Source organism: Cnephaeus nilssonii (assembly GCF_951640355.1).
Source record: "Cnephaeus nilssonii genome assembly, chromosome: 7".
Lineage (NCBI taxonomy): Eukaryota > Metazoa > Chordata > Mammalia > Chiroptera > Vespertilionidae > Cnephaeus > Cnephaeus nilssonii.
The window spans coordinates 97,374,611-97,400,750 of NC_137078.1; the positions used below are offsets into that span (position 1 = coordinate 97,374,611).

Genomic DNA, 26,140 nt, shown 5'->3' on the forward strand with positions numbered 1-26,140 from the left:
GCTGGTCACACTTCCCGGAGAAGAGGGAGGAGCCTGGATAGCTGCCAGGTTCCAGGAGCTGAGTGAGGAGGAAGGCTGGGCCCTCGGTGTCAAGTCTGTTTGCTTAACGCCTTTGTTATCTGTCTCCCGCTCCCTTCGGCTGGGCCCGGGGCCCTCCACTGCACCCCTTTTAAGAACCAGTTTCCTGCCCTGGCCAGGTGCTCAGTGGTTAGAGTGTCCGCCAGCGAACCTCAGGATCACAGGTTCGATTCTCAGGAGTGCGGGTCTCTGGCTACTCGCACGGGTTCCCGTCCACATGCACCTATTAAATCTGTTTCTTTCTCTTGCCAGAAAGAAGGAATCGCTGTCCGAGTTTCCGCGGGTCGGGGGAGGAGCAATAGGACTCAGCTGGCTCCTTAACGCTTCCAGGTGACTTGCTGCTCCCAAGCTGTGCCTTCGGGGGAAGTGTTCCCACCTGTCCACCCGCTTTTCCAGCCTCCGGGGTGCGGGTGCCGCCCCCTCCGCCGCGCTCCGCCCTCCTGCACGCGGGTGTTTTATTTTATTTTATTTTATGTGTTTCCTTTCAGGTGTTTCACGGCAGGACTTCGCGGCGGCGGGGGGGGGGGGGGGGGGGGAAGCAGGCGGTGGGTGCGTCCCTCCATTCCTCCCTGGAGCGTCATGGAGACCTGGGCAACCAGAGAATCACACCCTGGGGGGGAAGCACTAGGTGGAGGGCGAGGGACAGAGCCGGGACCCGTGCCCAGGGCTGGCTGCCCACAGGCCAGCCTCTGGCTCCGGGACTGGCCTGGCCTCCCTGCTCGCCATCTGGGCCGGCACAGTCACCGGGTCGGTTCCCAGAATTCCAGGGGCAGGACGCCGGGGGCAGGACCCGCTTGGACAAACAGATCAAAGGTGAGGCTGTGCGAGTTCAGACCCGGCCTGGCCAGCGGGACGGGCGCACCATGAGGTGGGTGGGGGCCCCCCGCAGCCTCCCCGGCAGGGGCGAGGGGTGGCAGCAGGTCCCCAGACCCTCACCACCCCCCTGTGCCGCCCCCAGGCTGCTGATCCTCCTGGGCCTGCTCTGGGGCGCGGCAGCCGCCCCCGGGGGCACAGGGTGGCCGCAGCCCGTGTTCGGGCGCCTGGCGTCGCCCGGCTTCCCGGGGAAGTACCCCGACAACCAGGAGCTGCGCTGGACCCTGACGGCGCCCCCGGGCTACCGCCTGCGCCTCTACTTCACCCACTTCCACCTGGAGCTCTCCTACCGCTGCGAGTACGACTTCGTCAAGGTGCCCACCGGCCCCCCCAGAACTGGCTGGGCTCGGGGACAGGGGCCCCTGGGAGTGGAGTCCGGCCTGGGAGGGAAGGCAGGCCTGGGTCTGGCTGGCCCTCCCAGTGACCCCCGACCCCACAGCTGAGCGCGGGGACCAAGGTGCTGGCCACGCTGTGCGGCTGGGAGAGCACAGACACGGAGCAGGCGCCGGGCAACACCACCTTCTACTCGCCGGGCCCCAGCCTGAACGTCACCTTCCGCTCCGACTACTCCAACGAGAAGCCGTTCACGGGCTTCGAGGCCTTCTACGCAGCAGAGGGTGAGAGGCCGGGCTCACTGACCCCTGGGTCCCACCTGTCAGGCCAGGCCCCCCTCCAGGCCCCCTCCAGGCCCCCAGCCCCCCGAGGCCGGATTCCTGCCAAACCAGCAGGAGCGGAGTCCTCCTTCCTCTGACGCCACCAGCCATGCCGGTGTGAGTGACAGCCTGGCCTCCCCTCGGACCCAGCCCCCCTCTGTGCCAGGTGCTGAGTCGGGGACATCCTGGCAGGCCCCCTGTGACTCCAGGGCCGAGGATGCACAGAGCTGGGTGCCCTCTGTAGGTCAGATTCTGGCTCCTGCAGGGACCAGCTGTGTGACCTCGGGCCGGGGGCTCAACCTCTCTGTGCTCCTCACCAGCTGCTTTAAGGGGTGGGCGGACCTGTGTGGTAGCCCCGCCCACTGCCCCCTGGGTTCCATCGCTGGCTGCTTCCATCCTAGCTGGGGACCTTGAGCAGGACCACAGGCCTTGTCACTGGCTTTAGGAAAGTGTCCTTTCCTCCTCCCTCCATGTGCTTGGGGGGTGGCCATGGCCCCGGGCCGCCCGGGTTGGCTGGGCAGGAGGCGGCCCCTCTCCGGTCCCCCTGAGGCCAGAGGTCCCGGGGCCCAGGCCTCAGTGCCGTCCCATCTCCTCTGAGTCCTGCCTGCCCACCCCTCCCCCAGACATCGATGAGTGCCAAGTGCCCCCCGGAGCGGCCCCTGCCTGCGACCACCACTGCCACAACCACCTGGGCGGCTTCTACTGCTCCTGCCGCGCCGGCTACGTGCTCCACCAGAACAAGCGCGCCTGCTCAGGTGAGCCCCGGACCCCGCGCCCAGGCCGCCCAGCCCCCCTCCTTAAAGCCATGGCTGTTCTGCCCCGGGGTCTGGAGGCTGCACCCCTGCTCTGCTTCTCTGTCCCCTCACTCCATCCCCCCATCCATCCCCCCAGCCTCTAGCCCTCCCCTCCTCCCTCCCCTCCTGGGCTCATTCGCTGGTCAGGCCCCCACAGAGCACCTGGCCCAGCGGGGCTCTGGGGCCCCGCTCAGCTCCCTCGCCCTCCAGAGGCGGCTCCCTGTGTGGAGGAGGGGGGTCTAGGCCCGCTCACCCCAGTTCCCCTCCACAAGACTTCAGGGTGGGGAGTGAGGCCTGCTCAAAGCCACCAGTTCCCGGCCCCGGCTGCCGACCTGACTCCGGGGCCCCACAGCCTGAGGGTGTGCGGCTCCCCCAACCCCCAGAGCCTCCCCGTCGTGTCTCTCCCCGTGTCTCCTCCCTGCGTCTCTCCTGCCTCTCTTCTCTCTTCCAGAGCAGAGCCTCTAGCCTCCCTCCGCTCCGCCCGCAGAGCCCGCCAGCTGCAGCTCCGGGCCGGCGAGATTGCGGCTGCCTGCAGCCCCATCCACCCCCATCCACCCCCATCCACCCCCATCCACCCCCATCCACCCCCATCCACCCCACGGAGCTAACAATAAACCTGGTCCACCTCCACCCGCTCTGCGTGTCTCTGGGGGCGGGGCAGGGCAGGCTGTGGGGTGCGTCTGGTCCCTCTTCTGGAGGAGCCTCCTGGCTTTCTTGCCGGGAGGGCTCCCCACCCCCGTTTTGAAGAGGCCAAGAAGTGCAGAGACTTGCCTGAGCGCACACAGGGGAAGGGAGCTCTCTGCTCCCCGCCAGGTCCCCAGGGGCTGAGCTCTGAGCATCTTGGACCCCCTCCTGCTCTGAGGGCAGCGCAGGTCCCGGCTGTGCTGGGCTGGGGATCCTGACCCAGAGCAGAGGCCCAAGGAGGTGTCATCGGTGGGCAGCCTGGTCCCCATGTCCAGGGGCCATTCCCTCTGCCCTGGAGGGGTGGGGAGCAGCCACAGGGAGAAAGGAAGGCGGAGCTGGTACTCCACTTTGGAGAAGCCCCCTCCCCCGCTCTGTGCCGCCCATGAATGGCGGGGTGCTGTGCTGGGGGGGAGGGGGGCTGAACTAGCTTCCCAACTAGGAAAGACACCAGATGAGCCGTGATCAGTGTGGATCTGAGCTCCCTCAGCTGCCCCCGGGCAGAGCCCAGACCCAGGGAAGGTGGGCAAAGGGAGCCCCTTCGTGACCTTCTGACCCGTCCAGGCCGACACCCAGGGCCCTGGCTGGGCGTGGTGGGAGCCCCATGGTGGATGAACTTGGAGGTTGCTGGGGTCAGGGTGGGTCTGGGGCCCTCAGCCAAGGAGACTAGCTGTCCCCCCCACCCCACCCCCCGATTCTTGAGAAATGAGGAGAGCCCCTCCTCCCTTCTCCGGTGCCTCTGCCCTCAGCAGAGGGGACCTCACTCCCTCCCCTCTGACTCTGGCCCAGGACTCCACCTCCGCCCTCTCCGGGGTGTGAGGGGGTCCCTGGAGGATGTACATGCGTGTGACGCCCATTTTAGCTAAAGCCTGGGCGCTAGAGACACCCCTCCCTACCTTGTCCCTTCAGCTGCTGCTGGGGTCCTGGGCCTCCGGAGCCTCTGGGGCGGCCAGTGCAGGGCCTCGACCCAGACCAGTGCCTGTGGCAGCCAGGCCGCCAGCCCAGGCTCACGTGCCCTCTCCCCTCTTCCCAGCCCTGTGCTCAGGCCAGGTCTTCACCCAGCGGTCTGGGGTGATCAGCAGCCCGGAATACCCACAGCCGTACCCCAAACTCTCCAGCTGCACCTACAGCATCCGCCTGGAGGAGGGGTTCAGTGTCATCCTGGACTTCGTGGAGTCCTTCGACGTGGAGACGCACCCCGAAACCCAGTGCCCCTACGACTCCCTCAAGGTCTGGCTCCCGGGCCCCCACCTCACCCTGGCCCCTGCAGGTCCTGGGGTGACCGGGGCTCCCCTCCTTCCAGATTCAGACAGACAAGAAGGAATTCGGCCCATTCTGTGGGAAGACGTTGCCCAGCAGGATCGACACCAAGAGCAACTCGGTGACCGTGACCTTTGTCACTGACCAGTCGGGGGACCACACAGGCTGGAAGGTCCACTACACCAGCACAGGTGAGGGCGGGCCCAGGCCGGAAGCTTGGAGCTCCGTCTCTACCAGAGCGTCTAACCGGGCGGGGACCGTCCAGCCCGCGGGCTGTAGAAGCTCTGAGAACTCACTCGGTCTGGCCCTGCCAAGGCATTAGCGGTGAGTTAATTAAATGTTTGACCAAACATAGCAGGCTACTTTAAAAAATACATGTTTTGATTGATTTCAGAGAAGAAGGGAGAGGGAGAAAGAGAGAAACATCAGTGATGACAGAGAATCATTGATTGGCTGCCTCCTGCACACCCCCTAAGGATCAAGCCCACAACCCGGGCACGTGCCCTTGACCAGAATCGAACTCGGGACCCTTCAGTCCCCAGGCTGATACTCTATCCACTGAGTCAAACTGGCTAGGCCAGTGGTCGGCAAACTGCGGCTCGCGAGCCACATGCGGCTCTTTGGCCCCGTGAGTGTGGCTCTTCCACAAAATACCACGGCCTGGGCGAGACTATTTTGAAGAAGTGGTGTTAGAGGAAGTTTTAAGTTTTAAAAATTTGGCTCTCAAAAGAAATTTCAATCGTTGTACTGTTGATATTTGGCTCTGTTGACTAATGAGTTTGCCGACCACTGGCTAGGCCATGCCTGGCTTCCTCCCTCCCTCCCTCCCTTTCTCCCTCCTTCTCTCCCTCCTTTTCTCCCTCCCTTTCTCTCTCTCTCTCTCTCTCTTTTTTTTTTTTAAATATATTTTGCCCTAACTGGTTTGGCTCAGTGGATAGAGCATTGGCCTGCGGACTGAAAGGTCCCAGGTTCGATTCCAGTCAAGGGCATGTAACTTGGTTGCGGGCACATCCCCAGTAGGGGGTGTGCAGGAGGCAGCTGATCGATGTTTCTCTCTCATCAATGTTTCTAACTCTCTATCCCTCTCCCTTCCGCTCTGTAAAAAATCAAAATTATTGATTTCAGAGAGGAAGGAAGAGGGAGAGATAGAAACATCAATGATGAGAGAGAACCATTGATTGGCTGCCTCCTGCAGGCCCCACACTGCAACCCGGGCACGTGCCCTGACTGAAATTGAACCGGGGACCCTTCAGTCCACAGGCGGACGCCCTAGCCACTGAGCCGAACCGGCCAGGCACGCCCGGCTTTCTGACACAGCTTTGGCTGAAGCCCGGCCAAGCAGCACATCCTAATCTGCACAACATGCAACCGAGGGTGCCACCCGCCCCTGGCTTTAAATCTGAAGGGCTCTCCCGGACGCGTGGCGAGCTTTCTTTCCGTGTGAAGTGTCTCATTATAAACCAAGAACTTCAAACGCTCAGTTCAGACTCAGGGCCATAGACCCTCAGAACCCACAGCCTGGTTTCCTCCGCGCAGCTCAGCCGTGCCCTGATCCGGTGGCGCCACCTAATGGCCACATCTCTCCTGTGCAAGCCAAGTACATCCTGAAAGACCGCTTCTCCGTGGTGTGCGAGACGGGCTACGAGCTCCTGCATGTAAGTTAGCACGAAGCTGTGAGCGCACGCGATCGTGGTCGTTTTCAAATGTGCACACATTCATGTCAGCAGATACGTAGCAGGAAAACGGCTGATGTCAGCCTGGGTGTGTTTTTTGTCTATGACTAAAAAAAAAAAAAAAAAAAAGAAAAGCAATAGAAGTTTGCTGAGAAGAGGGATGGCTACGGAGAATTTTTATTCTTAGGATGACCTAACGGAACAACTCCTGGGCCCACAAAAAATTAAACGGCGCTGGGAAGTAGTGTATCCCGCAAAGGCATAAATAGTGGCCACTGTTAAGGGAGCGGGAGGATAATTTTTAAAAATGCTTAGTGTGCTGCTTTAGGGGCACAGGTAGGAGATTAGCACGTCCCCTTTATGTTCTTCAAAACGGTCACTGAGTCCCAGCGGTACAAAGTAACAGGAAACGACAGCGAGGTGTGCAGTGCAGTCCTGGGGGGGGGGGGGGGGGGGCGGGGCGGGGCGACACCAGGAAAAAAAGTGACACTTTTCCACCTTGCAGACTTGTGGGGCGGGCTCTTCTCCGCAGATCCTTGGACTGCAAACCTGCTCCGTTGCTGATTTTTTTTTTTTTATAATATTTTATTGATTTTTTACAGAGAGGAAGGGAGAGGGATAGAAAGTCAGAAACATCGATGAGAAACATTGATCAGCTGCCTCCTGCACACCCCCTACTGGGGATGTGCCCGCAACCGAGATACATGCCCTTGACCGGAATCGAACCCGGGACCTTTCAGTCCGCAGGCCAAGGCTCTACCCACCGAGCCAAACCGGTTTCGGCCGTTGCTGATTTTTAAAAAATCACCCAGCTCTCCTTTGAAGCATCTTCTCTCACCGAGTCTGGTTTTAGAACGTTACTGCAGTTGGTCAAAAAGGCGTCTCTGCGCCCTAGCAACCGGGCTCAGTGGATAGCGCGTCGGCCTGTGGACGGAAGGGTCCCGGGTTCGATTCCGGTCAAGGGCACAGACCTTGGTTGCAGGCTTCTCCCTAGCCTGGGCCCTGGTTGGCGCACATGCAGGAGACAACCGATGTGTTTCTCTCACACTGTTATTTCTGTCTGTTTTACCACCCCTTTTCCACTCTAAAAATCAATGGAAAAATATCGTCCGGTGAGGACTTTTTAAAAAACGCTTCTCTGTAAGCGCGATCAGCATGAACACTGAGGGGCCGCAGCTAGAAAACCCAGACACATTTGCTCAGTGTCACCGAGGCCGGCCTTCCCCCCCTTCTGACCACCTCCCCATGGCACTTCGTATAAAATAGAGACGGTGGACAATCAGCAGAAGTCAGCATTTGATCCTAAAATGCCAGGGCACCGTGACAGGTGGCGTACGCAGCGGCCCCCCTGGCCCCTGCACACCTGCACGGAGCCAGAGTTGGGCTGTGCGTCCGGTCATGGGGGTGTACCGCCCCCTTGGGAGGATCTGCTGAAACACCAGAAGAGGAACTAACTCCTGTGGGGGCGTAGGTTTGGGGAGTGATTTTCTGATGTGAACAAGGAAATTAATCTTTTCCCTTCCTCTTTAGGGTCTTTTGCCCCTGAGGTCATTTACTGCGGTCTGTCAAAAGGATGGATCTTGGGACCAACCGATGCCAGAATGCAGCAGTAGGTCACATGACAACCCGGAGCTTCTGCTGCTTCACTGCTTCTATTGCTGCTTCCGGCCCTTTGTAAAAAGGACGCTATTGAATCCCACATTTGCTTCTCTTCCCCAGGCTCTCAGCGCACTCTTAAGAGGTTAAAATGAAACCAAGCTAGTAGGATAATTATTTCCTTTTAATTGATTTTAGGGAGAGAAGAAGAGAGAGGGAGAGGGAGAGGGAGAGGGAGAGGAAGAGGGAGAGGGAGAGGGAGGGGAGAGAGAGAGAGAGAGAGAGAGAGAGAGAGAGAGAGAAAGAAACATCATCCCGAGCAGGGATTGAACCCGAAACCTGGGTATGTGCCCTGACTGGAAATCGAACCTGACACTCTTCCACGCATGGAGCAACACTCGACCGAGCCACACTGGCCAGGGCAATTATTTGCTTTTAAAAAGTGTGATCTTTAAAAATATTTTTTCTAAGTATAAAATACGTGTAGAAGATGGGAAATAAGAGAAAATGACATTGTAATACCCATATTCCCACAGTACAACTATTATCACTAACTATTTTGGTGTATATCCCTCCAATTTGCCTGGCTGGCAAGGCTCAGTGGTTGAGTGTCAGCCCATGAACCAAGAGGTCACAGTTCAACTCCCGGTCAGGGAATACTAGTATTTCGGGTTGCAGACTCAATCCCCAATGGGGCATGAAAGGGGCAGCCAGTCAATGATTCGCTCTCATCATTGATGTTTCTCTCTCCCACCCTCTCCCTCCCTCTCTGAAATCAATAAAAATCTATTAAAACAATTATAGAGAGGAAGAAGTGATCCGTGGAAGAAATGGGCTAAGGAAATGTTAGAGGCAGAGGGCCCTTGGAGCTTAGGAGAAAGGCAAAGGTAACATGCTGGGGCGAGGGCAGGCAGGAAAACAGGGGAAGGGGAAGGTGAGGGTGTGCTCCTGTGTGGGTTTCGGTCTTTTTTCGTGGTTTTTTTTTTTTTTTTTTTAGAGTGGGAGGAGAGACAGAAACATCGATGTGAGACACACACATCGATTGGTTAATCAGGGCTGGCTGGGGATGGAGCCCACAACCCGAGTATGTGCCCTTGACTGGAATCGAACCTGGGACCCTTCAGTCCACCGGCTGACACTCTATCCACTGAGCCAAACTGGCTAGGGCTATTGTGTGTGTTTTTTTTTTAACCAAAATGGGATAATGATTGCAATTGCTTTTCTCCATCTTGTGGGTTATCTTTCCACATCAGTTTAGGTATTAATAGAGCCTCTCATTCTTGTTAATGACCGTATAGCATTTCATCACACCATGCTTTTATTTAATCTAACTTCCATTGCCCCCCCCCTTTTTTTTTTTACTGTTACAGGCACTTGCTGTAGTTAACACCCCTGTATATGTATTTTTGCATATTTTGCATAAGGGTTTCTACAAAATGCCTGGGGGAATTAAATATTTTTATATCATAAATTTACATTCCCCCCAATTCTTTTAAGTAAGGCAATCTGTTCTTCTTCTTCTTTTAAAATACATTTTATTGATTTTTTACAGAGAGGAAGGGAGAGGAATAGAGTTAGAAACACCGATGGGAGAGAAACATCCATCAGCTGCCTCCTGCACACCTCCGACTGGGGATGTGCCCACAACCAAGGTACATGCCCTTGACCGGAATCGAACCTGGGGCCTTTCAGTCCGCAGGCCGACGCTCTATCCACTGAGCCAAACCGGTTAGGGCCCCACCAATCTTTTAGTTGAAAAAGCAGCAGAGAAGTACTGAAGGCAGTGGAAGCCAGCGGCTGGCGCCCTGCTTGGGCTATTGTTGGTTGGGTAGTTAATGGGCGTCTCATCTACAGACAATTAAGCAATGAAGGCAAAGCACCTGGCAGAGCCAGGCACACACATATTAACTTGCTGAAAATTATTTAAACGCAGCCTTTGAATACCCCCGGATATACATCAATAATTTTTATACCTCTACTGTGTGGAGAACTTTTAGCACGGTCTCACAAATTGGTTAGTTACTTCATATTAGCAATGTCCCAAGTGTGAATTCTAATCCAAATTCAAGGACTTCCAGGTCTTCTAAGAAGTTCAGTTTATGAGCCGTGGCCTGTGTGGCTCAGGTGGCTGGAGCATCGTGTGTACAACAGAAGGTGGTGGGTGTGACTCCTGGTCTGGGCACACACACAGGCTGTGGGTCCCATCCCGGTTGGGGCGTGCAGGAGGCAGCCGATCCATGTTTCTCTCTGTACCTTCCTTTCTCTAGCAATAATAGTAAGTTCACTTTAGGAAAGGGTAAGAACAAGCTGAGCCCTCTGAGTGCCCCTTTGGGCGGAGCTAGACAGTACGGGCGTGCAGGCTGTGCCCTCCCTCTGTGGCTGCAGACCTTCCTGTCAGAAGTGAGCGCATCGAGGAAGCCGCGGGCTTCAGACCCTTCCTTTAGGAAAGGCCTCACACCACCCGGCGGGGACTGCACCTCAGCCAGCACCGCAGGGCCCACTATCGGGTCCACGTCTTTTCAACGTTAGAATGAAAAGTAGACACTGACTCCTCCCTCTCCCTTGTTCTTAGTTGTCGAGTGTGGCCCTCCCGATGACCTAGCCAATGGCCGAGTGGAGTACCTCACAGGTGCTGAGGTGACTACGTACAAAGCTGTGATTCAGTACCGCTGTAATGAGACCTTCTACACAATGACAAGAGGTGATGGTAAGCACGCTGCTCCGAGCTGGGGGTGGGTGCTGCTTGGAACTGAAGCCCTCACCATCTGAAAAGAAACTTTAGCCAACATTTTGGCTAAGGCTAGACAAAAGATTAAAAGGCACTTCTCCCACCAGCTAAGTGAAATATTACAGCTGAAGTGACTTTAATGTCAATTTGTAAGAATCTGAAAACAGATCTTATCTAGTAAATGACTACTACAAACACACAATATATTCCAAATGGTTTAATTTAACAAGTCAAAACCTTATCATTAAGCACTTGAGATCTTGATACATATTCAAGTTACACATCTAAAAGGTTTCCACTTTGCAAGCAAACATGGTAATGCAGAGACCTCCTATTTATGAAATCATGTAAAATGGTTATTCAGACACCTCTATTTCCCACTGATGCTCAAGAATCAACATTTTTTAAGGGGGTATTCAAGCAAATGACAACCACCTTATACATGCAGTTAAACATTTTTGCTTTTCCAATGATTTGCAGGTAAATATGTGTGTGAGGCTGATGGATTCTGGACGAGCTCCAAAGGAGAAAAATCACTCCCGGCCTGTGAGCCTGGTAATGGACACATTTATACAAGAGATTCGTAATTGATGGAAAGTAGAATGGGTCGGAGACAATAAGTAGAGCTTTAGCTGTGGTAGGCAGAAATGTAACTTCAGTACTTGGCTCTTAGACCAAGTTATTATTTCCAAATAATACGTTCTCATTATCCCCTTCCCATATGGAGAGGTTGTTAGGTGCTGACTGCATCAGTCATTTGATTATTTTGGCCTTACAACTAGGCAAGCATAAAAAATTAAATGATTTTTTAAATTATCTTGAACCATTTATACATTTATAAACTTAAGTTCCTCTGTTGTTACTTTTCTTCCCTGTTAAAAATGCTATTAAAACCCAAAGCTAATAACTTCATTATTTCCCTAAGCAATTGTTTCCAATGACATCTAGTTTTTAAACATTAATGCAATTTGCCTTTTAATAGTACTTAAATTTTTTTTTTACCAGAATTGGCTTTGAAGATATAGTTGAATAGATAAAGGTAATAATATATTCATTACCCCTGTGTTACTTGGCTTAAGTTAGTTATTTGATTTTAGCTGACACCACGTTTACAAGTTTCAATGCAAGTATTCTGCCACAATAGGAAACATTCGGTACGTTAATGAGTGTATTTCCTTAGTAATAGAGAGTAAAACTTAGTGTTTGGAAGAATCAACTGGATGAAAAACAATTTCTGAACCTGAAGGTTGCTGGCTATAGCTGCGACATTCTAATTTTTAAAGCATTTAAATGTTCAAAGGTTAAATTAATTTTGCCAATCCTATGACAGTGACCTTAGTTCCTGCTTTCACAGAACTACATGGTAATCACCCCATTTTAAAGCAGGATAACAGAAGCAATGAAAAGGTTATTTCCTTTCACTTCCTATTCACATCGCCCAGTGCATCAGCTCAAGACAATTCCTGCTTGCCCTATTAAATAATCCCCCCAACTGTGTAGATCTTTCATTTTGCAAAACAAATCTAGTTTCTAAAAGAAATTTTACCCACCTCCTTTTCGAGGAGCTGAGAACTACCCACTGGGCCTCTGAACTGTGCTGTTTTAAGGTAGCCTCACTTGCCTGTACAGGTGGGCACCCACCAACGGGGATACCATTTGGGGTTAACATGAAATACTAACAAGTCCAAAGTGGTGAGTGGAGAAAAGCACCACTGGGTTTCTACAAAGGCTCTCTCTACCTATCTGCTTCTTTCCCCAGTGTGTGGAATATCAACCCGTACAACAGGAGGTCGTATATATGGAGGGCAAAATGCAAAACTTGGTGACTTTCCTTGGCAAGTCCTGCTATTAGGCGACACAACAGCAGCAGGTGCACTTTTGTATGACAATTGGATCCTAACGGCTGCTCATGCTGTATATGAGCAAAAAGAAGATGCCTCCTCCCTAAACATTCGAATGGGTGCCCTGAAGAGACTGTCACCTCATTACACACAAGCCTGGGCAGAGGCCATTTTCATACACGAAGGCTACAGGCATGCTGCTGGTTTCGATAACGACATAGCACTGATTAAACTGCAGAACAAAGTTGCAATCAATAGCAACATCATGCCTATTTGCTTGCCAGGAGAAGAAGCTGAATCCTTCATGAGGACAAGTAACATTGGAACTGTATCCGGATGGGGATTAACCCAAAGCGGTTTTCTTGCCAGAAATCTAAAGTTTGTTGACATACCAATTGTTGATCATCAAAAATGTGCTGCTGCCTATGAAAAGCTGCTGCATCCAGGGGCAAAGGTAACTGACAACATGCTTTGTGCTGGCGTAGAGAGTGGGGGCAAGGATAGCTGTGGAGGCGACAGCGGAGGGGCATTAGTGTTTCTCGATAATGAGACACACAGGTGGTTTGTGGGAGGAATAGTGTCCTGGGGATCCCTTAATTGTGGGGAAGCACAAGTGTATGGGGTCTACACAAAAGTCATTAACTATATTCCCTGGATCAAGAAAATAATTAATAACTTTTAATTTGTATGTTTTCAATCAGTAAAAAAAACGCCTGTAAAAGATTTCAGCAGCAATGTGACCTGAGAAACAGTAGCTCAGCCATTGTCGCCCCAAAAATCAAAACCCAACTCCAGTGAGAGGCTGGCCAGTGTGTCACCCCTTACATTTTGGTTCAAGGGGGTATAAACCACAGTGATGTTTGTCTTTGCCAGAGCAATAGAAACTCACTGGTCAGATTTGCACTGCATTACTTACAAAGTCCAGTATCTTTCGATACTGGCTTTTTTTATTGCATTTCTGGAAATTGCTTGTACATGCTCTTTGAGTATTTTTCGACTTATTCTTACTCTAGGAGAGCTTTATACATTACAGCAGTATTGGTTCAGGATAACCTTGAATCATGGACTTTTGTAGATGAACTGGAAACATCAATACTTTAGCCTAGGTACTAATTTCCATGTTAAAAACCAGTATCACAAAAACAGTGATATAATTTTGCACTTATCAAATTGGTAGACAAAATGAACACGGAATAATAGCACTATTCACATTGTCAAAGACAACACAAATTTTCTAGAGGAAAATTTTGCAATGTATTTCAAAAGCCTTAAAAACATGCATAGTCTTTAACCTAGTAATTCCAATGCTAAGAACTTAATTCAGCCATGCTCCCAGCACTTGGAAATACCCTAATTAATGTTCAAATCCAGAAGACAATGGAATTAAATGTGGCATTTCCATAAGATGAAATATGACACCAGAAGTAAATGGTGATATTATAGATAAACCTGTATATTTTTTTCCTTCTTACGATGAACATGTAAAACAGGGTCACACTTAGCCAAACAATAGACCACAGATCACAAAATATCTAAGTATAGAACCCGAATACACAATTAAGAGCTATTGTCCTAGTACTCAACAACAAAAAATTATTCTAATTATCACATACATCTTCCGAATTAAGTGGTTAACTTCTTTTTCCTAAGGACAAAATTTAAGCTCTGACTTAACCTTAAAAATATTTCATTTTAGTTGGCTAGTCCTTCCTAAAAGTTTTAATAGCTAACATCTAACAAAGCTTTTCATTCTAGCCAGAGTTACCGTTGTATTTAAAAATTCATTGTGAGTTTTGTCCTAATTTCTCTTGCGCATATAAAGTGCAACTTCTTGAGACTCACATTTTAAAGGTAACTTTACAGCATCTTTGTCACATATAAAAAGGAAACTGTGTTTTTCCAGTAAGACTCCAGACACTAAACTGGTGGCAACAAAAATTTTTATTCAACTGGTTCAAAAATGTTTAGAATGAATGCATAGATGACCAAATAGATGTTAAAAACAAATCTTTGCCAAATAGTTTACTTCTAAACTTCAAAAAAAAAATAAAAAAATTTAGGGTAGAATTAAATGCCCATAGCTATTACCACAAACATATTAACAGAAGGCTACTCAACATTGAAAGCCTTCTAAGACCAATTACTAGATTTACACAAGTGTAAAGAGGGATTAAAACCATGCCATTGACAAGTTAACTTACCCCTGGGCTTCTTGAAGGCTTGTCAGTTTAGTCTTTGGAGGTCCCCGAATACCATTTTAAGTGTTACCATGTTACTGCTGCTGAGTAATAGTGCAAGTGCTAAAATGCAAAATTCAGATGGTACAGGGTTTGGAAATCATGCAATTTAGATGCAGAAAAAAAATTAAACAACTGCAAGATCCTTTTACAGAGGAAACTGAATGAAACAATGTGGGGATCACAAGTCTAAAGGATGACTTTACTTATAAAAGTTTAAAACATGTAACTTGCAAAAATCCTATTTATCATAAATCTAATTAGATAAGGGCATTTAGGTAAACTATCAACACAAGAACTGTTACATTCTTCCATTAGAAAACAAGCTCAACTCTCATAGCAGTAGTTACATAAAAAGCACAACAATCCATATATTATTGCTTTTACATACTTAACAATGCACCGTGAGAGTCTAATCTGAGTTTTGTAAACGATTTTATTCAGCATGACTGCATTACCCCCACCTTGGGAGGACAAAGCCCATTTCACTTAACACTTTCACAGACAACCCACCACACCCTGATAGTTCTTAAAGCTATCAAGCTTCTTAATGGATTTCAGGCACAAGATAATTTGTGGTTTCTTCTACTTTTATCCCCATTGCAATTAATTCCACTTTTCAAATACCAAACTAAAAAGGTGCTAATATTCCCTTTCAATTGATATGCTTTGCTACAAAGCATTTAAAAAGAATTAACACTGTTTTGCCCACTCCCCCCAAATAAGATTTTTAGGAGGCATGATTTTCCAATGGAGATTTATACAGGCCATGTAAACAGAACATCACCCAAATGCACAGAGGCACTAAGGAAAAGCTGGAGGGTACTGCTTACCATTTTAGGTGCGCTCACCCAGACTTATTAAAAACTAGGTTTAAAAAGAAAAACAAAACAACTTTTCACTTTGGACAATGCAAGAACAAATAGCAATTAAGTCTGGGTATCAGGTGTCAATGCATGACAGGTGATGAATCCATTTGACTTGAGACAACTTTTCAAATAAGTTTATTTGAAGCAAAATAAACTATTGCCAAGAAACTTTATGAAAGTTCCATCTCAAAAGGGTCAAAAAAGGGGAATTAACTGCTATGAATTCTTTGCATTCAGGGCTGCAAAACAAAGACACATATTATTTAAATCAGTTTTATTTAAGAATTTCCAACATTGACAACTCTTATAAAAAGCATCCAGGCACAGGACACAGAACTGCAGCAAACAGCATTCTTAGGGGTGGCTAACAGACATTAGAACTTCCGCCCTTCTCTGAGACACCCCCAGCTCACTGGTGAACTCTGCTTCCAAGTACTCCTGCAAAGCACACCACAAGCTCAGTCCATGTTCTCAACCCATCAGCTTCAGTTCACATGGCCACACTTACAGATCAGTAACAGAGGGGAACACACACCATACAGCATTCACAGCAGTTGACAAAGGGATAGGGGAAATACAAGTATCGTTTCACTTAACACATTCAACTAATGTGGGTTATCTAAGAACAAAACTCACTTCAAGTCTTCCAACAGATGTGGATGTCCTTTGAATGCAAGAAACATTCGTACGTTATTTGCTATCATTGCTCTCTGCACACTCTCTCACCAAAGCCACAGGATGGAGAGACACATCTCGCCAAGTTAAAAAATATCCATTTTGCACCACTGTCTCTGCACGCGCTCTCTCCTTTTCTCGCTCATACTAGCCTTTCATGCCTCGGCACCACCATCAATCCCACACAAGGTTTCAAAAGTTCAAACAGCCTTCTGGTTCCATATCACAGCCTTGCGTTCATAGCGTTGATACGACTCCATGAAATAAAGAGTAGCGGATAAAAATGGGACACCCACCGTCAAAGACGCAGCCTGTGCAGTGTGATGACGAAATCTTGAATGAGAAAGCATGTAGACAGAAGTATTCCTATGGCAGAATATTTACAGCACTACTTTCAATGAAGTGCTTCTTCCATACACATTTGAAATGAGATGAACTGCAGAGATTAAATGAAGGCTTCATATTGTACTTTTGCATATGAAGGGAGACAAGTGTTAAAAAACAAAAACAAAAGAACCAAACACTGTGACACCATGATCTCCAAAAAGGAGATATTCCTAAGGAAAAAATCCATATGGTGGGGTTCAAATTAAAAGAAAGAATGTAGTTCTAATTAATGGTTTCCATTTTGAACATGCAAAGAATTCACTTGACGAGTCCAGGGATAAAATATTACAGGAGAAACCTTTTGATATCAATTGTAGTGTGTCGGTTTACCAATCAGGCAAACAGCAGTTCACTTTCAAACACTCAGTATTTCAACCCTTTATGTAACAAAACTTATAAAATTCCTTTAACTCTTCCTCTTTTTCTAAAGAAAAATGTCAAAAATACTGCTGAATATACTCCACACCGAACAAACCAATTTTGAAAATTCTTAGTACATATGTATTTTACAATATACTTACCATGAGTTTAGAAAAATTTGAATTCCCACCAGTCTATACAACCGTCATCCACTGTCTACATTCCCCAGCTAGAAGGTTTAGAATCCATGCTTGAGCCAAAGCCTCCATTAAAACCACTGCCTGACCCTGGATTTGAAGCTGATCCCCAACCAATTGCTGCCCCTGAATTAGAACCACTATAAGAGTTATTTCCAGACCCAAAGGCCTGATTTGGCTCTCTCTGCATGTTGCCCTGGCTTTGGTTATTACCTGATGGGCCTGACTGGTTCTGCTGACTGGCTAACATGCCCATCATACCCCAGCTGCTCTGCAGCGCTGCCTGGGCTGCAGCCATCATGGCTGGATTAATGCTGAAAGCACCAAAGTTCATCCCTCCACCCATGTTACTACCTTGATTATTTCCCAAGCCAGCTCCGCCCCCTCTACTGTTACCAAATCCACCCTGATTCCCAAAGCCACCTGGATTACCACCAAATCTTCCACTTCTTTCTAACTGTCTATTGCTATTGTGCTTAGGTTCAGCATTGGATATATGTACGCTGATTCCTTTAATGATCAAGTCCTCTCCACAAAGAGACTGGGCCACCTATAAGAAAATAAGGGGTGTAAATAAAGGCGATTAAACCACTGACTTGTACTTCAAAGTAGCAATAAAACTTAGATTTCAAGCCATTATCTAAACTGAAGGAAAAATAAACAATGAATGCTCATTTCATTTAAACTCAAAATAGCCTTTAGCTTTAGTAATGGCAGTAAGAATTTTTCAGTTTACTTTCTCAAGATATATAACACTCTTGGTTAAACACCACATACTGAGAAGTATTAAAAGGTTTATCACAGATATCTAGGTCCATATACCCTGCACAGCTTACAAGGTCAGAAAGCTTAGTTACGGATGGCAATTAGCTGGATGGGAAATGTTCAAATTACCCAATTAGCTGGATAAAAGTTTTAAAGAGAAAAATACCTGATCATCTGCAAATGTAACAAAGGCAAAAGCCCTGAATGGTTTGGGAATGAAGACATCTACCACTTCTCCGTACTGGCAAAAGAACTGCCGTAGCTCATCAGCGGTCATGTCCTCTGTACAACGCCCAACAAACACCTTTCTGCTTCTCAGAGGCTCGTCTGGGCTTTGCTGAGCAAATTTAAAGGCAGGAAAAACAATCAGAAGTATTTTATGAGCAATGGAAAAGGCACTACGGTGGAGGATTTAACAGAACCTATCTGCCTTTTACTTCAGGTGAGTCATTAAAATAAGTACAGTTTATTTTTTTGCATTAGCACTCCTCCTTCTTGTAAGACTTCGATGACAAATACAATTTTAAAGTTTTAGGTTCATGAAAGTATATTTGGATCTAGGAAAGTCAATGACTAATCAATGTCCTGGCAAAATAATAATGTTCCAAATAAGCAAGTCTTGCTTGGAACAAGTTAGGCTTTTCTAACAAGGTTACTGCACTCTGATCATCTTCGTGTTTTAACATGTAACTGTGTAAGATGGTTAACAAAGTTTAGTTTAGAGGGATATTAAACTAAGTATTTCAAACAACCATAAAATATTCAGCATGCATTAAGGTCCCAAGGCTTTAACCAGCCAAGAGGTTTCAAGAAAACATCCTGACACTGACTTTCCAAGTGTATTTAACATTTTATTTTATAGTGTCTTCTACAGGAAGTTTGTCAGCAAGAGTTCCCAAAGCAGAAATAAAAAAAGCAAAGAAATAAAAAAAGCAAAGTACCTTAGAATTAGGAAGTTTACAGTCACACCATCGTCCATCTATCATATGTCTCTGTGACATTACTTTCACCTGGGTTTCATATTCCGTAAATCGAACAAACCCAAACCCTTTTGAATGACCAGTTTTAATATCTTTCTTGACCTAGAAAAAAAATCATTTAAATTTACTAAAACAACACAGACACATAACCAAATGAAAAATTCCTTGACAATGTGAATGGCTTCAACTGGATGCAGTGGCTTAATTAAAATTTAAACCAAGAATAAAACCCCAAGAATAAATCTATGTTGAGTTTAGATCCTGTTTATAGCAGAGTAAGACTCTTTTACATATCAGAACTTCAACAAAATGTTTTACTGTTATTTCCTGTCTAAGCGCTATGGGTGTTTTCCCCATAGCCTCAATAAAAGGGATGGCAGGGCCAGAGCAAGGAGTAATTCTCCCGCTAGAGTTGGACTACCGTCTGGCCCCTCATATAGCCAAATAAAAAAACAACAACAAACAAACAAACAAAAACAAACCCAACAAAATGTTTTAGAATGCAAAGATAAATTAGATCTAATGTTTACGAATCTTAAATTAAAAATACTGTCTGTGGAACATGAAGGGCAGTGTCACTAAAACAGGAATTCTGGGTGCTCATTCACCCAGAAAAAGAAAAACTGTTAAATGAAATCAAAGTTTACCTGAACCATAAGAACTTCTCCAAAGGTACTAAAGTATTCTTTTAGATCCTGCTCAGTTGTTTTCCACGGCAGACCCAACACTATTAAATCAGATGTTTTCTGGACGGCTCTTTTCACTTTCACTGCTGATGAAGCATCTGTTTCATCCATTTTCCTTTTGTTATCTAAACAAAATGAGCAGAAACCTTTTAGAACTCTTCATGTAACACGTCTCAGAACACGCTGCCTCCTACATCTAGAAGTGAGAAGCAAAAGGATTCTAAGAACATAAAGATGTTTCAACTTTTGGCAAAGAGTAATGTCAGCTCTCAAAGACAGAATAAAGGATTGAGTAAGTGGTTGAGGTGCTTTTCTGGTGCAAATCCAGGGGCTCATACCTTTGGTTTTGTAGTGTCACAAGATTACAAATATATATTCTCCCCTCTCTGAAGGCATATCAAAACATAAATAATTCTACTTCACTCAGACTTTGAAATACATTGAGGGAAAAAAAAAAAACAGGTTAAAAGAGAGTAATTACCATCTTTTTGCCTGTTAAATGTATTTGCTTAATTATTTTAATGCTTATAACTTAAAGGCTATCTGCCAAAAAAAAATCAACTTTTATTTCTAGCTGTAGATGTAGGGTGATTTCAATTTTCTAAACTTTCAATAATAAAGGCACATTAATTTTTGTAATATTAAAAAACCTTAGATTATTTTTAAAAACCAAAATTATAAAGGCAAGAGAAGAACTGAATGAAAATTAAAAAAAACACACAGACATTTTGGAACAATTTCAGCTTCACCGCAAAACCGAGAGGAAGGCAGAGATTTCCCATAGACTGCCCTTCCTCCACACAGAGCTTCTCCCATCAACATCCCTCCCACGGTGACACATTGGTTACAAATGACGGACCTACTTGGATACATCATTGTCTAAATAACATGGCGACATTTGTTCAGATATTTAAATACACAGTTTTCACTTTTACAAAAAGTTCTGTAACTTGCAGTTTTCACTCATTTAAACTAGTGGTCTTACAAACTAGTCTAATAGTAAGTAACATTTAAAGAAATACTTGGGTTATAGGAGACGTTGCACCATGAAAAGAGGCCACCATCCAAGACGTACAATGAGACACAAACACGACTAGACATGAGCGTTACTGCTGCAAAACCAAGTGGCCACGAACCTTTGGGGTAGTTGACAACATACACCAGGTTTCCCCAGCCAGCATCCGGGGCATGCAGAATTCCTTCCACCAGCCGGACACCTCGCATGCACTGGGACACCGGGTTGCGGTAGCGCAGCCCACAGGCCCCTGGAAACTGGGCTGTGACTGTGGACAGCAGCACTGTCCCATCGTCTTCCGAGGGTATTTCAATGGGCTCGTCATTCTCATCTTCCGTTACCCGAATATATTCCGACATCTTCTGTTTTTCTTAAATGGAAAAGAGAGATGAATGACTCACACTTGTGTCAAAGGAACCGTTTCCTTATAACCAGCTGATGAGTCTCACTACCCTGCCATTGTTCTAGGAACTTCCAGAAGAATCCTTGCTGTCTGGATTCTTATACATCTTGGCTATCCCTGAAACTAAATATTTAGGAGGCAAAGATCGCAACTCCTATTAAAATGGGATGCCTCGTTCGCTCATTCATTCAATGAACATCTGCTGAGTGCCTACTATGCATCTGGTGCTGCAACTGGGAAACCCGTAGTTTCGGGTGGCATGCTGGTGACAAGGGGTGCGGTAAGCAAGAGGAAGACAGCAAACGAGTCACTATCTCATTACGATCGTGATGTGTGTACTGGAGAGCAGTCGATGATGTTGGGGGCCGGGGAGAACCTAGGCTGGTGGCGGCGTGTGTGGGAGGAGCGGGGGGGGGGGGCGAAGTCGATTCCCTAAGAAAGCGCTGAGCAGCTGAGTCTCAGGACCGAACGGGCGCCGTGAGCCAGGTGAAGGGAACAAACAGGGAACAAGTTCCTCTCTGTTCCTCATTCTGGGACTTCGGGGCTCTCCCAACTTGAGCCTCAAGGGCAGCGGCGACTGGTCCTGGGCGACGCGGGCCGCAGCCTCCCAGAAGCCCGTGCGTGACAGCTGAGGTCCGAGCAGCTCAGCGCGGCCCACGGGGCCGCAGGGCGCCAGGCCTAAGCGGGCAGTGCCCCCCGGAAGGCACAGTACCGAAGGCACCAGGCACTGCCCGGGTGCCCAGGCCGGAACAAACCTCGGCTCGGGATGCGCGTCCCCGCTCTGGCCCCGCTGACAGCCGCGCCAGGCCGGGCGGGGGCCGCAGCCTCGGAGTCCGTCCCCGGCCAGCCGGGCCGGAGCCGAGGCTCCCGGGCCGTCCTTAGAGAGAAGCGGCCGCGACTCACCCGCTAGGCCGCTGACAGGAGGCCCGACAGGGAGAGTCAAGCAGCCGCGGATCCAGGAGCAGCCCAGCGACCGCTTCGCTCCCACAAAATGGCGCTGGGGCCGCCTCCTCCGCCCGACGGCCGTCGCCGCGCCCACGGCTCCCCGGTTGGAGGGGGAGCGCGCCGTTAGGAGACGCCACGACCCGCTCCCCGGGGAGCGCGATTTCCCTCCTGGGAACCTTAACAGATAGAAGAAAAGCAGAGGCTCAAAATGGACAAGTATCGGGGTCCGAAAATCTATAAAATGGGAAAATATGGATGCGTAGGTTTTTAACTCCCCCCACGTAGCGGGACAGATGGTATCTCCCAACCAACCGCCGGCCGGAGTCCCGGCCGGAAAGTGCGCGAGACTAGCGCGGGGCGGGAGCCGTGAAGGGGGGCGGGGCCCGGCGGGGTGGACAGGGCCTGGCGGGGAGGGGTGCGGGGGTCCCTGTGCCTCCTGACTTTGGCGCTGCTGGAAGGGCAGGGGAGGCCAGGACCCTCTGTCTAGGAAACGAGCTGGGCATGCCCCCTTCGCCCTCCCCTAGCCATGCTCCAACCTGGAAAGGATAACTTTTACATATTAGCAACCATAGCGCCTCCTCTGTACCAGGTGCCTTGTAAGTTCGGTAGCACACATTCCCCTCGTCTTGTGAGGTGAGTACTAACGATGCGATCCGCATGCGCCGAAGAGGAAACCGAGGCACAGAGAGGTGAAGGATCTTGTATAAGGTCACCCAGGTGGTGGACTTGGGATTTGAGCCCTAACCCTAATGCTAACGTATTTTCGCTCCAGGCCTCCAGTGTCATATTGTACTTCACCCATGTTAAGGCACACCTGTTTGTTTCACATTTCTGAAACCAATATGTGTTTTCAGTTCCAGTTCCATCGATGAGGTGTCCTACTTGAACTGGCAGCAGTTTCAATTTCCTGGTGTATGGATGTATCAGCTTCTGAGATGCAGGAACACCCAAGTGCTCTGCATTTATGCATTCACTCATTTAATTCTCAGAGCAACGCTATGACGTCGATGCCATTGATGTCATTCCTGGTTTATACATGAGGAAATGGAGGTGCAGAGATTAGGTAGCCCTGCCCAAGCTCACGGGGCTAGTAAGGGGCGGAGCTGGGATTTGAACCAGGCAGCCTGGCTCTGTAATGGGTGTCTCCTGCTCCTTACAGCCTCCTAGGGAATCAGTATTAAGTCCTTCAAGTCCATCTCTGATGCCTGCCGTTCATGTTAACCAGATTGTGCCTGAGTCTGTTTAGGGATTGGGGGGACAGACTGGAGGCATTCAGAATGGATGACCTTCCCCTGCCCCCCAGGGGTAGCCCTGCATCTAGGGGACATGGCTGGACAGATGGCCCCTGGTGGTCACTCATGTTTCAAAACATTGGCCAAAGCAGGGAGGTCTGTGTCACCCCAATCCACCCATTTGTTTGGGGGAAGAAGTCAGTTTGTTTTTAAAAAAATATATTTTATTGATTTTTTACAGAGAGGAAGGGAGAGGGATAGAAAGCTAGAAACATCGATGAGAGAGAAACATCGACTAGCTGCCTCCTGCACACCCACCACTGGGGATGTGCCCGCGACCAAGGTACATGCCCTTGACCAGAATCGAACCTGGGACCTTTCAGTCCGCAGGCCGACGCTCTATCCACTGAGCCAAACCAGTTTTGGCAAGAAGTCAATTTTATTATCTGCATTTTTCAGAAGAAACTGAGGCTTGGAGGCCATGTGCCTTGCCTGAGGTCACATACTTGCTCCAAAATGTCACCTAGCCTGTAAATTACTGTCCCAGCTTTATCAGACCCTGAAGCTCCGCTCCATCCACCTCCCTGGGCTGTTCTCTGGGACAAGACTGAGCCTGAGGCATTCAGTGTGGGCAGCTCTGGGGACGTGGATGCCTGCTGCAAGTGGGCAGGGCTGGGTATGCGGAAACTGGAGAGGGTCACGCAGGGACAAAACCACAGAGGCCGTCCCTTCTCCCAGAAGGGTTCAGGGGAGTTGGGAAGACCAAAAACACAATTTGAAGATGTAATATTCTTCAGGAAGAGAATCAGTAAGGCCAGAGGGAGGCTCCCAGCTGAGGGCTTCCGGCTTTCAGCTTACGGTGCTGATTGTCAAAAGTTCTCCTTGTTTGAAATGTGTTTTGTTAAGTCCTCTTGGTTTGTTTGCTTGTTGGTTCATATCCCTTACACATTAAGCCCAAAGATTGTTAGAGGGCCCAAAAGTATCTGTTCTCACCCATCTCCTCTCTTCTGGGCATTTGTTAAATCTTTCTGAAGATGATGGGTCGGGAAGATTTTGCTGAGGTCGGACGCCTTATCCAGCGCTGTGCTAAAACTCCAGTGTAGAGACGGACAAGGAAAACGAAAGCCAGTCGAGGATGGAGGGGTCTAATCCAGAAGGAGGTGGGCAAAGAGAACAACTGGAAAACAGTCCCGGGAGGCATAAAGCACGTGGGTGCCGTGCGGGGCAGAGGCTGAGGGACCGAGGGGCTCCCCAACAGCTCTCTTTGCAGTGGGGAGGGGGAGTGGTCTGGCTTTCCGCATAAGGATAAGGATTCTCAACCGGAAAGAAAAGGTCCTGGACAGAGAACCAGAGCGTCTGGGAGGGGCCCCGTCTGCAGCAGGTTGCTTGGGGTGCCTTCTGGTCTCCCAGCTCCGTAAAGTAAACATGCATTCCTGGAACTGGAGGGAATACCCAGGCACTCAAGGTATTTAAATGCAAGTCACTTTATCAAGATTTAATTTTCTCTTAATTTCTGTATTTAGCTCCCATCAAAATTAGGAGCTGCCTCCTCAACTGGTCTAGGTCTAATTTAGATTTTTCTAATTATTTTTTTTTACTCTGAATAATTTATAATTGCACCAATAGTAGAAAGGACTCCTATGTGACCAGATGCACCAACTGATAACATTTTGTCACATTTGCTTTATCACTCCTTCTCTCTACACAGTTGATATTATAATAAACTAGAAGCCCGGTGCACGAAATTCGTGCACGGCGGGGGGTTGTCCCTCAGCCCAGCCTGTACCCTCTCCAATCTGGGACTCCTGGAGGGATGTCTGACTGCCCGTTTATGCCCGATCCCAGTCGGACATCCATCTCACAATCCAGGACTGCTGGCTCCCAACTGCTTGCCTGCCTGTCTTCCTGATTGCCCCTAACCACTTCTGCCTGCCAGCCTGATCACCCCCTAAACACTCCGCTGCCAGCCTGGTTGATGCTTAACTGCTCCCCTGCCAGCCTGTTTGCCCCCAACTTCCCTCCTCTGCCAGCCTGGTCACCCCTAACTGCCCTCTCCTGCAGGGTTGATCACCTCCAACTGCCCTCCTCTGCCGGCCTGGTCACCCCTAACTGCCCTCTCCTGCAGGGTTGATCACCTCCAACTGCCCTCCCTTGCAAGCCTGGTCCCTCAACTGCCCTCCCTTGCAGGCCGGGTGCCTCCCAACTGCCCTCCCCTGCTGGCCATCTTGTAGTGGCCATCTTGTGTCCACATGGGGGCAGGATCTTTGACCACATGGGGGCAGCTATATTGTGTGTTGCAGTGATGATCAATCCGTATATTACTCTTTTATTAGATAGAATAGAGGCCTGGTGCACGGGTGGGGGCCAGCTGGTTTGCCCTGAAGGGTGTCCCGGATCAGGTGGGGGTTCCCTTGGGGCGTGGGGCGGCCTGAGCGAAGGGCCTGTGGTGGTTTGCAGGCCGGCCAAGCCCCCTGGCAACCCAAGCAGAGGCCCTGGTATCTGGGATTTATTTTCCTTCTACAATTGAAACTTTGTAGCCTGGAGCAGAGCCAAGCCTGCTGCTCCCTCTGGGGTGGGGCGGCAGCCATTTCTGTGGCAGTTAATTCACCTTCTACAATTGAAACTTTGTAGCCTTAAGCGGGTAAGCCCGGCCAGGGTGCGCAGAAAGCTTTGCTTCCCCTGTTGCCGCCGGCAACCCTGGCCTGCTCTCTCAAGCTCCATTCTGCCGCCATTTGTTTGAATTTGTTTACCTTCTATAATTGAAACTTTGTAGCTTGAGTGGAGGCTTAGGCCTGCAACGGCTATGGAAAGCTTAGCTTGCTCTGTTACCTGGGAAACCTTGCTCTCTGTGGCTGTAGCCATCTTGGATTGGGGTTAATTTGGCTGGTGGGCGTGGTTTATGTAGCGGAGTGATGGTTAATTTGCATATTACCATTTTATTAGAGAGATACTAGAGGCCCGGTGCACGAATCCGTGCACTGGTGGGATCTCTCATACTGGTCACGATCAGGGCTGGGGAGGGACCATGGGAGGGCTCCAGGGCATGTCCGGCTTGTCTTGCCCAGTCCTGATCGGCTGGACCCTAGCAGCAAGCTAACCTACTGGTTGGAGCATCTGCCCCCTGGTGGTCAGTGTGGGTCATAGCAACTGGTTGAACGAATGGTCGGACACTTAGCATATTAGGTTTTTATTATATAGGATGTATATCACAG

General features: G+C 49.0%; 2 protein-coding genes across 6 annotated transcripts; one reads left to right on the top strand and one right to left on the bottom strand.

Moving 5' to 3' along the window:
- Positions 1-906: 906 nt before the first annotated feature.
- On the top strand, positions 907-15,412 carry MASP2 (MBL associated serine protease 2; the record flags this gene model as incomplete). 4 transcript variants are annotated; one of them, XM_079777304.1, is made up of 10 exons in its annotated part: positions 942-1,265; positions 1,391-1,568; positions 2,228-2,359; positions 4,113-4,309; positions 4,383-4,530; positions 5,876-5,994; positions 7,543-7,621; positions 10,181-10,315; positions 10,817-10,891; positions 12,096-15,412. In XM_079777304.1, the coding sequence occupies 10 exons, from the start codon at positions 942-944 to the stop codon at positions 12,857-12,859; spliced, it is 2,151 nt and encodes a 716-aa protein (XP_079633430.1). In that variant the 3' UTR covers positions 12,860-15,412. The 4 variants fall into 4 exon arrangements, with proteins under 4 accessions (XP_079633428.1, XP_079633429.1, XP_079633430.1 ...); XM_079777302.1 differs by having other exon boundaries at positions 907-946; positions 1,037-1,265; positions 10,181-12,147; XM_079777301.1 differs by having other exon boundaries at positions 10,181-12,147.
- A 130-nt stretch (positions 15,413-15,542) lies between these two features.
- On the bottom strand, positions 15,543-21,738 carry TARDBP (TAR DNA binding protein). 2 transcript variants are annotated; one of them, XM_079777306.1, is made up of 7 exons: positions 21,655-21,738; positions 20,470-20,718; positions 19,295-19,458; positions 18,609-18,749; positions 17,834-18,004; positions 17,326-17,452; positions 15,543-16,324 (listed from the first exon to the last, which is right to left on the bottom strand). In XM_079777306.1, the coding sequence occupies exons 2-7, from the start codon at positions 20,705-20,707 to the stop codon at positions 16,257-16,259; spliced, it is 909 nt and encodes a 302-aa protein (XP_079633432.1). In that variant the 5' UTR covers positions 20,708-20,718; positions 21,655-21,738; the 3' UTR covers positions 15,543-16,256. The 2 variants fall into 2 exon arrangements, with proteins under 2 accessions (XP_079633432.1, XP_079633431.1); XM_079777305.1 differs by having other exon boundaries at positions 15,543-17,452.
- Between the last annotated feature and the right edge of the window lie 4,402 nt (positions 21,739-26,140).